General features: G+C 42.2%; 1 protein-coding gene across 1 annotated transcript in view; it reads right to left on the reverse strand.

Annotated features, from left to right (window-relative positions):
* The window catches only part of LOC114446068 (neural cell adhesion molecule 1-like), a 220,654-nt gene that overhangs the window by 20,520 nt on the left and 186,748 nt on the right, over positions 1–13,386 (reverse strand). Inside the window, 7 exon segments of the mRNA XM_028421484.1 lie at positions 545–725; positions 1,330–1,454; positions 4,613–4,615; positions 6,100–6,147; positions 7,502–7,516; positions 9,764–9,889; positions 12,582–12,749. Coding sequence (XP_028277285.1) covers positions 545–725; positions 1,330–1,454; positions 4,613–4,615; positions 6,100–6,147; positions 7,502–7,516; positions 9,764–9,889; positions 12,582–12,749 — 666 coding nt within the window.

Genomic DNA, 13,386 nt, shown 5'->3' on the forward strand with positions numbered 1-13,386 from the left:
GTGAAATAAACTTCAGATGACCCAGCTTCGAGTCACTGGTGAATTTCTACCGACATCAAAGTTTGAACCTTTGAGGCACAGACGGCTCAGTCTCTGGTTTTGTCATTTATGAATGCTGCTGCTGTTGTAGAGGGATGTCAAGTTGCTCTTTGAAATGATGCTGCTCATTGGCCGTATTTCGCCTCTTAGTGATTAGTGTGCAAGCAAACGCAGCCATTCCCACTGCTTTGCTTAAGCTCCCTGAATTGAATTTGAATCAAAGACGAGGGACTGTTTTTCTAAATTAAACCATTAGTGAAACTGTCATTTCCAATTTATGCAGCTGTATTTAAAAACCCTTCATGTCAATGTGTCCAGATGAACAGCTCAGTGGGGACTGTGCCATGCCGGTCCACATTGTTACCGACTGTGATAACGACACAGACCATCAGCTTTCAGTAAGCACCTGGTAAGAGCCATCAGAGCCCGTGTGGTCACGGTGGAAGCCTGCGTGCTCCGTGGCTGTTGTGTGTGGATGCTCGGGGTGAGATGATGAGAACAGTACCTGGGATGGTAGTGGGTTCTGTGGCTGTTCTGAAGGAGAGGATGCCAGGCTGAGATTTGCCCTGCTGATTCTCTGCCACCACGTGGATCTCATACTCTGTGTTCCATTCCAGGCCGCTCAGCACCACGTGCTCGCTGCCATGGGGGAGGCGGATCTCTGGCTTCCAGTCGGATACATGCTTCTAAAGGAAAGAATTCAGACAGGACAGACATTAAAGATGAGCAGGAGAGCCTCATATGAGCGGCTTTTAGCTTATTCCAAATGTAAATGTAGCATGGGACACATAATTATATTAGCAAGGAAAGGTGCCTTGAAGCCACCTCTTAGCCACTAGTTGTTATATTCCTGGAAATGACACATGCTGCTGAAATCCTATAAAAAAAAACATGACCTATCATTGGTGGATGGACCATGATCTAATGATTGACAGGTGCACAGGCTCAACACATTAAATCGCTATCGCTAAACCTTGTAGCTTTTTTAGCTTGACTAATTGTTGCAGCTTTAGAGCATATAAATAATGAGGATTAAATGATAACTTTGTGTGAAGAATAAAGAAATAATCTTCCCAGCTTGCTGTGGGGGAAGTTGTTTGTGTGAATGCAGCCTGCATGCGTAATGGGCCACACAGGAAACACAAGAAAACAACGGGCCGGCAAAAACAAACGATGGCTCAGCGTGCAGCCATAGTGTACTGTAAGAACCGAGCGGTTCATTTCTGCCTCCTCGTTTGAATCACCAGCATTATAGTGGTACCAAGCTCCATCCTTGCCCTGCATACTCACAGCCTTGTATCTGACCAGGTAATGTTTAATGGGGGAACCACCATCGTCCTGCTTGATCCAGTTGACCTGAAGAGAATTGCTCCCGCTTTGGACCTTGACCTCTAGTTTTGGGGCACTGGGTTCCCCTGCACGGGACAAACACAGGAGTCAGGATGAGCAGAAACATCAACATGTATGTGGCATAAAAACAATAATAAATACAAGTCACCTTCCTACTGTGTGTGAATGTGTCCTTTTTTACTTCAAGGTCAACAAAGCTAAAGTAATGGCTGATGTTGGAATTGATTGCCAGTGTTTTATTTTTATTTTCTTTTCAAACTGGCAATCATTGCAATCAGAGGACATTGCAGATGTGGATGCAGCCTTAATCACAGTGTGACTCAGGTTGTCGTTTGTCCTAAACAGAGTTTTCATCTAATGTTTATGCAGCAGCTGTAAACATGGACAGGGGTTTGGGTTTGAATTATGACATTTCATGGTATAGGTTATTTATCAGCTCAGTCTAGAAATGAAGAGATCAACACCAAGCTCAGATAGTGTGTTTGTCTTTAAGTGATAATCCACCAAAGTCCTTATTTTTGCCTCCATAAGGCATAGAGGTAGAGATATTTTTTTGAATTTTGACATGTTTCTAAAACAAAAATGTTCATTCTTTTGAAGACTGAAATTGATTATAACTAACAACTGTGGTCATGTGAATCATGGCTCCTGCTTATGTCCAACATTTTAAGGCTACGGGGAGCTTTCGCATTAGAAAAGACTGCCTAAAAACACCCTGAGCCTAGGTAAAGTTGAATATAATGCAGCGTTGTGTATGTTTCCTCTTTAGTGGGTTCTCTGGATCATAGAGACCATCAGCCATGTGCCAGTTTCTCTTTCTACTCTTTCAACTCTAGCCAGGTGGCTTCTGTCTTCTGTCAGAGATTTCTCACCGACTGACTTTTTGATTCCCACAGATAAGATTTTGGGTGGAATATCTCTTTAAGGACGGTGCAGAGGGCAGTGTGGAGCCTCAGAAACACAGGCTGAGGTGTTGTTCACATTCAGGCTCCTCATTATCTGCTCTGTCCTCCTGAGTAATGACTGCTGGGCCACTGGATAATGAGCCTGTAGGCCTTGATTGGACATGTTACTCTATTACTTTTAATAACATTTACATAGTCTTGTGGGAAGGAAGGTCAATGTGTGTGTGTGTGTGTGTGTTATTTTACTCTGTGTGTGTAGTGTGGAGTCTCCGGCCACTGTGAGGGTGGAGATTAACAGCTCAAACTCATCAATTATGTAGATATTGGTTACACACAGTTAGCCTTGTTATGGTGTTATTAGGTCCCATGGTGTTAGAGCCTTTGCCCTGTGCTAATAATCTGATGATTACAGCAACACAGCAGGTGGCAGAAAAACAGTATCATCACGTCTTCAGTATTAAACAGTTCGAACATGAGTGTTAGTAGTTATTTCAATGAATATGCATAAAGGCACGTTTTTCTTGAAGTGCAACCGAGCTGCATTCCATCAGACCTGAGTGAGCATGACAGAGGAAAACTGCAAGTGAAGCAGACAGTAGTTTCAGTTAGTGACAGCAGCAGTAACATGGCGGCAGGCGGCGCCGTTATTACTAACAAGCATCATTCTGGGTTAGGTGAATTATTTTCTGAAGCTAAAACAGAGAAAAGTGATGGTTAGAGTAAGAGAAAGAAGCAGAACAGTTTCCATGCAGCCTGGAAGGCTTAAGGTGCTGCGGTGCTGCGTAACATCAGGTCAGAACGCCACCTACGACCCTCACACTAACATGCATGTGAGTCCATGTGTAGCCAGCCTGAGCTGACGCAGCACCCGCCCTCAACTTCCAGCATAAACCGAGTGAAAAGAGAAGTTATTTCAAACATGCGATAGGATCACTTTAGTACCTCTTAATGCATCATCACATTATGAATAATGAACCAATTATTGAATGCCACTGATAAAAAGGTAACCTGGATACAATTGTGTTAAATGATTTAGGAGTATGCCCTTTGCATGGAGGGCAATTAGGGCCAGATAAAACACAAAAATAATACAATTCCTAAGAAATAACAAGAGGACTTGAAGCAACTTTCTCCCAGAGAGGGAACAGACACCTAATTTTCTCTTCGACTTTAAAGGCTTTTAACACATTGACTTCTTAAGGAGACGTGACACCAAAGACGCAGACACATGCAAGCAGGACTGACATATTCACTGGGGAAACTGCAGAACAAGAGGAAGGAGGAGGAGGAGGAGGAAGAGGGGATAGACTTGCATGCTGCAGTAATGCAATGAGCTGCTGTGAGTCCAATCAGTAAAGTGTGAGCCATGGAGACCATTTGGGGGGAAAACTAGCTTTAACCGAGCGTGCGATGCAGATGGCGGTCAGTGGCACTTTGTGAGGCTGCTCCTATGATGTTTGAAAAGAATTTAGCATAATGGTAAAATAACATAAGAATAAATGAAACTTCATGGGAAAGTATTCAAAACCACGCTGTGAAATCAAAAATGACAAATATGTTTGGATGAAAATGGAACTAATAACCCTATATATACATAAAAGAAGCAGAAAATCGAATTAACCTTCATATAATTAGATGCACATAAAGCCCTAACAATCAATGTCAGACAATGAATTAAGTTGGATTTAGACAGACAGATGTGATGTGGCCAATTAAAATTAGACGTGCAGCATCTGTTGCATGATTTCCATCCAGCCCACCTAAAATGAAAAGTTTCCAAATATGTTCCCTTTAAGTTTACTAACTTAAATTACAGCGAGTCTCAGTTATGATTTATCGCTACTTCTAATAGGGTTTAATCAAACACCCACTTTCCTCCTTCTATTAACATGCGCTCTATATCTGGATATTTTATCCTGGTAAGTGCAAACACACGTGAGGAAAATAAATGGACTCAATCACTTTAAGCAAAACCAGCTAACCGCAATTAAAAGGATGTGGCGAGTGTGTATTTCTAATCAGCCGCTTGTACAGTTACAAAAAAAAGAAAGAAAGAAAGAAAAAAGGCACTCAGAGGAAAAATGTTATTTTGTAGTTGTAATGGAAAAATGTGCAGAATGCTGATAGAGGAGAGTAGGAGGATGCCTTAAGATGAATGGAGATAAGGTTTTTGTGTTTATTTATGAGCTGGATGGTTTCTAGATGAAGAAAAAATCTGGCAAAATAAAAGGGAAGATGTGTCTCTAATTGAACACAAAAAAACCTGGTAAATGCTCACTTCTAATCTTAAGATCTCAAACTAAACAAAGAAAATTTACCTTCTGTTGGCCAGCGAAGTCGACATCATCAGCACCATGCAAGAGCCACATGACAAAGTCACATGATGTGCACGCACATGATTTGGTAGAAAGGTTTGGGAGGGAGGAGGAGGGGGAGGTGGGGGGGTGGGGTGGAAGGGGCACATGGGAAACATACAAAACATTTTTGAAATGATGAAAAACATGGCAACATAATGAACAAAAAACAGGAATGTTAGGGACAAACAAAAAACAAATACAGAAATCCATATAACAGAATTTTTGGAACACATTTAAAACGAAACTGAATATATGATGCAGCTGGAGACTTTTGAGAGTTGAGAGGAACAATCAATAAATACAGGAACAACCAAAACTGTACACCCACGATTACCTCATGCATCCGGTCGCAGCTGTTTCTCTGCAGATGTGTTTTACTTTAGTAACTAAGACTACCTTTGAGGAAACTCTGCAGCTTTGGGCATACACACCATGCTGACAACATATGATCCGCAACAACACCGCAGACAACGGCATGGACACATGAACAACCAGGACAGACAGGTCTAAAAAGCACTTTACTCTAAGTGATGCACGCTGGAGAGCAGCTACGTGGATCTGACTCGGACCTAAATGGACACCATGGACACCATGACAAACAGCATTTTAGAACAGGTTTGTTAGTCAGAAGATGCACAGTTAAAATGGAAGCATTGAGAAGATGACCTGATGAAAACAGCACAGTAGATACATTAGCTCTGTGATGTGGAGATCAGCATCACTTAGGTATGAGTATTTAAGTCGTTGTGTATTTCAGAGGGCCGCTGCTGATCACTGTGCATGATCAGGTCTAAACCTTTCAAGAATGATCAATATTCAGTCAATATTTTGTAGAAAATGATTGATTTCCTCAGTGAGAAGCCGTGTGATAAGTGTGATAATCCTTAGCTATCTGGTTCGAGCAACTTTAACCCTGTAAGTGACCAGATCGCAAAGACAGTTACACAAACATGTTAGCGGTCTACTATCACAGCATGAACATGCCGAGTCTGCTCTAAATTCTACCAAACATAACGTGTTAATACTTTACTACAAACAGCACTTCACTCAGGGTCAGTACTGCTGCTACCCAGACATTCCCACAATGTTTACAGCAAGCTCGGTATAGCTTACACATATTCCAACACACATCCACACACACATGACGTTCCATCTGCACCTTGATCAGGCATATTGTGTTAATCATTAGATCTTCACATATTGACAAATGTTAGTGAAAATCTAGTTTTCCAGACAGTTAGCAAAGCTAGCAAACTGCCATCTGATTTTTCTGTTTGATTATGCACTATTGGTGGATGAAGAGGAGGAGGAGGAGGAGGAGGAAGGGTCCTCCTCTGAGCCACGCCGGAGATAAACAAACATCTACGCTAACTGTGAGGCCAAGCACGTAAGAGAGTGATAAGAGGTGAAGAGAGACACACTGCACACTGCTGGACTGGCATACTCACTATGGGCCATACTGGTGGCAGGAATAGGGGGCGGAATCTCTGATGAAACTGAAAGATGGTGAAAACATTGTGAGAGGAGCCCGAGTCCTCAGCAGGAGTAACTCAGTGCTGTGCTGGTGATAAGGAGGTTTTTTTTTTCCCTGGAACTTTCCAGTGGAACATTGAATTCTCTTGTTTGTCTGCATCTGCACACAGACACACACAGACACACACACACACTGAGCTAACCACTGAGATGCAACAACAATGACAGCAGGCTGCTGCATGCATCCAGTTATATGGGCTGAATGTACAAGTGAATGGAGCAGAGACTGTATATTTTCAGGAAACCTTGGTGCACAGCTTATTTGTTAATTTAAATTAAAACATCTGCTGCTGTAGGTTTAAAAACCAGGAAAGGAATTTAAACCGAGAGTAACCTCCAGTCATCTCAGATGCTAACCATGCTGTGTGCTGCTTTAATAGCATTTTAAGCCCCAAAATTAGCTGTAGAGAAAGCTTACAAAGAGGTTCTAAAAATGTGAACTGTTGATTGAGGAAAGATTTAAGCTGTGACCTTCCTGTGTTTTCCTCCCACAATATAAATTTAGAGCTAAAGTGTGTGACAGTAAAAGGAAAAGAAAGAACAATAACTGCATTCTGCCGACTGACTTCAGCAAGTTCATACGCTGCATTCTTACAGTGGTGTCACCTTCGTTTCTGCCCTTTTTGTTCTGTTTTCCTTTGCAGCAACAACCAAACACACACACAGACTTTTACTCATTCCATACATTCTCTGTGCAAATCAAAAGTGATCACCAGGGCAACAGGAGCATGATGAAAAAGCAGCAAAAACCCTCATCTGAAGCTGTTTACAGTATTATTTCATATCCTAAATGGAAATTCTGATTGCTGTGAATTAAATAACCTGTTTACTTAAATATAAATACCAGGAAATATCCTCATTTTATAGGAAAGTACAACTGTATTCCTTCTCTGAAGCTGGCGGATTTATGTTCTGTATATCACATTCACTGACTGCTGCTGAGCCAAAAAGCAATACAAGAGACACAACAAAACAAAGATGCAGGAAATACTAAAAAAAAAAAACAGGCATCACTGAGAACTACGGGACAGAAATCAATCGCTTGCTACAGGCAGGGCGTCTGACATATACATGTCTGCAAAACAACTAAGAAACCACATGAAGTAATGACTGCAAAACAGGTGGAAATTGGGATTGGTGTGGATAAATGAAAATGGATGACGATTTGTCTGGAGAATCATTGGATCAGTCAGATTATTGTGGCATTTTTCATTAATCATTAAAGCAAAAAAATCAAATAAATAAATATGCAGTGAGGACGGAGACAAATGAGGGGAAACAAAGGAGACGAGACAGACGAGGAGAACTGAAACTTACTTGTGAAAGAATAGCCTGAGTCCAATGGAATACAGAACAGATGAAAAGCCGTGATGAGAAAACGATAACACAAAGAGAAGAAACAAAGACAATGAAATGAGACATGTGATCCATGAAGGAGGGCAAACACTGTCCTGCCACACTATTAACCCTCTGTCACTCTGAGGCCGGGCTGCCTGCTGACTTAAAGGACACATTTATTACCCTCCAAATTAAAAATGTATTTTTTTAAATGATCAGTTTTGAGGGACACTCTGGATCCCTTCATATAGACATTAAAATGCTAATAAAAATGTGAATTTTCTGTTAAACAACGCTAGCACTAAATAAATAAGATTCTTTGGCTGGAACATCTGTAAGTAGGACAAAGACTCACTTCAGCTGTAGGGAATCGAGTGAAGTAAAGAGGATGCTGAGGAGGGCTTTTTCTACAGAAGCAGAGGGGGTGATGAAGCACAGATGGAAGCGTGACATAGAGGCGGGTCCAAACTAAAACAAAGATTTATTCATGGCCCTAGTTTGAAATGCTGACTGAGAAACAGGTCTGTTGCCGGCTAAACTAGCTCACAGTGGAGACACAAAAGAAGACACTGCAACACGTCCTCACACACACACAAAAATGAAAGAGTGAGAGCGGCCACCGACCAGAGGGCCCTCTGTTAGGGTCCTGCATGTACTCTGTACATGGCCACTGCTGTAGTTTAAGGTTTGTTGGGCCTCAGAGGCCCCTGACTGCCCTGGGGTCTCATGCACTTGCCTGCCGGCACGCAGAGCCCCTGCCAACAACATCAACAATCAACATCTCGGCATTCTCGGTCATACTATCGCATAAACTCTCATGGAACTGACGCACATACACTCCCCTCCCTACCCCTGACCTGCCTTCACGTCTGCCACGGTATCTGTTGTTTTTCCTCCCTCATCCTCTGTGTCCATGAAAACATTCCATCACGTTACCACGTGTACTGTAATCAAGTGTCAATGTCATTATGTGATTGTTTTATTTGTATGTATCAAATCTGCAACCGCAATCTAACTTCAGGAGCACGTGTGGCGGCGCCTGATGGCTGCGGCTCGGAGTCGTACTCCAACTCGTAATTCTATTCTATTCTAAAATGTCTGCAAACAGGACTGGAGACCATTGTTTTTATTTTCCTTGGTAAACTCCATGGTTGCAGTTCCTCAAATGGCCACTTGAGGCTGGCTCCAAATGTGAGTCAATCCTGGCGGCTGGAGCTTTTAAACTCTTGAGGAAAATGGTGAATGGTTTCATCCATCTTTGTGTTTTGACAAGAAACAAACCTCCTGTCTAGACAAGCTTTTTTTTCCTTTATACACCCCACCACAGGAGGGCGCATACCCACATAAACGCCTGTCACTTCAATCACTTTAAATATTCTTCTGAGGACTGACAGCATCAGTAATATGCTGCAGTGAGCAGTTCTAACATTTCCTGAATAAATCCCAGAGATCCTTGTACAGCAGAGACTGTCTCAGCACAAATGAAAGCAGTTCTTAACATCTATCCGGTCCAATTTATATTTCAGAAAGAGTGTTTTATCTGACAAAGTCACATTTTATGTCATACCGGTGCATTCCGATTGGTGATGACAGGTGTCGCGCACCTGCTCTTTGCAGATGCTGCCATGTGTCAAGCACAGCTGTGATATGACGTCAGATTATTCACTAAGAAAAAAATGGTGTGATAACACGTCTCCTCTGAACATTCAGAGTCAACAAACGCAGACCAGATCTCATCTGCCTGACAAGCAGGCATTCTCCTTGTATCTTTTCTTTGTGCTGTTAAGGTGACTTTCCATCAAACGCAGAAACTTCCAGCATGTCATCACTTTCATAAACACTCCTCAGCAGGGCTTGACCTTTGGCTGCTGTCACTGAGCTATGAATGCTGCACAGAGCTGACACCAAAGTATAAATCAGCTTTAGGAATGTGATTCCACTAAATCACCAGCATGATGAGCCGCACACACACTGCAAACCTTCGTAAACACGAACGTGACGAAGGATGCAGAGTTAACACTGTTAAAGAAGTTGGATTATGAAGTGGCGTAATGAGTGAGTTATCGCTCCGTCTGGCCTGGATGGGGAAGGAAGGACTGTGCTAGGGGCTTGGCGTGAGAACAGAGGAGTGTTGGGGTGAAAGCATCTGGGCTCAGCTAGACATGAGCAGGCGGCGGAGTGAGCGACAGTATTAGGTTCAAAGAATCAGGGTCAGTTTGGGAGAGCGAGGGGATCACTTACGGACTGGCTCGGTCTTGAAAGTGTTGGCCGCGCTGCTCTCGCCTTCACCTTTGCCGTTGATGGCGGACATCCTGACCTCGTAGGTGGTTTCTGGTTTCAGGCCGACGATAGTGATCCTGGCCGCGTCTGTCAGAGGAGAGGGAGAGGCATTGTAAACACTGAGGTAAAGTGGAAAAAAAATTTTCATACATTCACCAAAATTGTTCGCAACAGGAATTTAACTGATAGAAGGGTTTATTGTCATTCAGTGGCAGCCACTGAGCACAAAGGCAGCACTGCAAGAAAAGGACAAATTATAATTGCAGTGGGGCTCTGTGGTTTCCTGTTACAGGTTTAATCGGAGGAAAATAAATTAAATTAAGGTCTATTGTAACACAATGCCCATCAGGTGAACGCTATTAGGGGAAAACAGCAGTGTAATCTTTAAATGTGTGTGAACTATTCTGATAACAAACAAAATGACAAAATCTTTCTTTTAATGACGCAGTTTGTGTATTACATTTAATCATGTTATGTCTATAGTAGCAAGGCACTGTTTAAAAAGTGATCCTTGACTTTTGGCTGATATCTCACTGCAAATAATGGTAATTTCATGGATGAGAACGAACTTAGGATGCAGAAACCATCCTTCTATTACTGTGACTCTTTTTGTGGCTCAGATTAATGTCTCAATGAGAAGGAGTTTCTGGATGAACACAGCTTAAGTGACTGAGGCCAGATGAAGTCAGAACCAGGATTTTAGCACCTGCGTAAAACGGATGTCACTGCACTGAAACCATGCACGCCCTGATGAAATCATCACAAACAACCCTTATATATGCAACTGACTTCAGTGTGTATAGTAATGGCGGTGTTGTTGTGCATGCTAACATGTGAAAGACCATCTTAGCAGATGACTGGATGAACCAGCATGTCAGTGGATGATCTTTTTCTGCACACAAAAGGCTTATTATCACTAAAACAAATATTAATTTAAATAAAAAGATACAGTGGTTGATATTATAATGCACTGGTGAACTTAAATTTACTGTACACACCGTGTCGGAGTTTTATTAAAAGCTTCACAAAGTGAGTGACACATTTAATCATGTAGCAATTTCCGCCAGAGCCAGTAGGTGGAGTTAATGTTCAACTGACTGTTAACGTCACACAGGTGTCACCGGATCGCTGGCAGTCAAACACACACCTGCAATTACTGCTTATTGCCACAGGTGCCTCCAAAGAGCCCTATACAGTGTGTACACTTAATAATGAATGATTTAAAATTACAATACAAACACATCATAAGCACATCAGTCAGCCTCAGCGTTGATGAGTGACATTACCATGACGACCTGCAGCGTACAGTTATCATCATGGCAAAGCAAAGATGGACATTTATAGTCTATGTGCATCATGACTATCATGACGGAAACATGTGATACATATGGGTCTGATCAATGAACACCTCTGTGTGTGTGTGTGTGCATAAATAGCTACACAGCATGGCTCCACAGTGATGGGTGTGGTATCTATATCTGGCAGTACTGCTTCTAAACATGTGATGGCAGCCCTGGCTCACTGTATAGTCAAGACACAACGGCTTGTTTTTTTTTAATTGACAGGTGCTTGATAATTCAGTATCAATACACTCATCTTCTCTCTGGTTCACTGTAGCTTCGACAACAAGCCTGATTTTACAAATCGATGTACATGTGCAGCAGAACACATTCACCGCATGTGTATGCCGCAGCTTGTCAGAGGTAGAGCAGCTGAATGAGACATTTTTGGTTACTGCTGGAGCATGGGTGCGTGTGTTTTGTTTTGTGTACATGCTTGTATGACAGGCGGCTCTTGGGCCTTGAGCTGACAGCGGATCCTGTCAGCCGCTGACTGATACGTCCCATGTGGCAGACGGGACGAAAACCGTCCAGATTTGTAAGAGCTGCGAACCCTCAGCGGGACGGGGATGTTATCTTGGGCCTGTCAGTGTCTGAGCTGAACTGTCATTTAGGCTACACTGTTCCACCTCAGTTCCTGACATGCTACTGTCATGTTTGGATTAACTGCTTTTGCAGAGTGATTTGTGCATGGAGGAGATGTAGTCCCAAAAAGAACAACAACAATAGCGTAAACAAAAATAAACGGACACCATGTGCAGCTTTTAGGTCTGTTGTTGGTTGTAAACTTGGGAAATCTTAATGCTGCAGTCTGCGGATGATTTGTTCACATTATTGATTGAATCAGCCTTTCTCAAGGCCACCCGATGCCTGACCTCACCACCCTTCATCAGACTCTACAAATGCTTAATGGGCTGAACAGGGAACCTAAAGTATATGTGGTGTTTCTGTTCCCTGTATATGTAAAGAATATTTATTGCTTTGTTGCAGGGAGGCCACAGTTTTTTTAACAGTTTTCTTGAAGTAATAGATATTTGTTTACAAAGAGACTTAGTTGAGCTCTTCTTTGGGAAGACTTAAAGCAAGATTTGGATGCTGAGGATTAAAGTGGTATTAGTGTTACTAAGGTGTAGCTGACGCAGCTGATGCTGCAGGAATGAGTGAGGAGAGCACTAAATAACATCCCATGCATCCACGGTGCCTGATTAGAAGTATTTTTTTTTTAAATTTCAGGGGAAATGTAGGTAAGTAGTGGTGACTCACGGATCTGAAGAGTAATTCAACCCTGAATCACACTGAGGAGAAATACATGACACCACAGCCGCTTCCCATCTGCTGCCAATGACTGAATGGATCCGATGCTCAGGAAAAGCCACAGCGGCATTTCTTATGAAATAATGATTTCTACATGTGCGGGGAAAGAGAAACGAGTGGCTCACCATCATCGGCGTCATACTCTCTGCCAGTCCATTCCTTTCCAGGCAAACGCCATTCCACTCTGTACTTGATGATGGGCACTCCACCCATAGAGTCCGGCTCCTCGAACTCTACCACCGCTGTGCTGGAGAAAGGGTCCACTTGTGTAATTTCTGGTGCTGATGGCACCTCTGCAACAGAGAATAACAAGTCTTGTGGTTGGGGTTTTAAAGCACAAAAATAAGTTTGATAAACCACAGAATAGAAAGAAAGAATTCAAACAAAGACAAGAATGATTTCATCTCTTTTGTGCTTTGGTAAGGCTCATAGGATGGCATCCACCACAGTGCAATTTAAGTAACTCATCAAAGTGACACCCAGAACTGTGAATGTTTACATTCATGAGGCAGCATCCTCAGGTAAAATGCAGTTTTTAGTTTCAAAGTCAGTCAGTTATGATGCTTGAACAGCATATTTTTAATAATTAAGCGCTAAAAAAAACACAGTCAAGCATGAATATTGTACCCATTGACACTTTGAATAAATACAACTTGACAAATAGATTAAAAAAAATGTAACTAATTGGTTATATTTTGTTTCTCTTGAGGCAACATGATCAAAGAAAAACATTTGTTATCTTATGACGAGTATTGTCAGATTAACAGATCCTCTATATGTGCGTGTTGCTGTTGTACGACTCTTCAAAATAAAAGGCCTAAGAACACTGGATTTAATCTCGCTGTGGGACTATAAGACCAGCGTGTGCCTGTGTGTGTGCACTTGTACAGTATCTTTGTGAGAACCAGTCTGAGTTTTAGTGTGTCAATA

The sequence above is a fragment of the Parambassis ranga genome, chromosome 14 (assembly GCF_900634625.1).
Source record: "Parambassis ranga chromosome 14, fParRan2.1, whole genome shotgun sequence".
NCBI classification, from domain to species: Eukaryota; Metazoa; Chordata; class Actinopteri; family Ambassidae; genus Parambassis; species Parambassis ranga.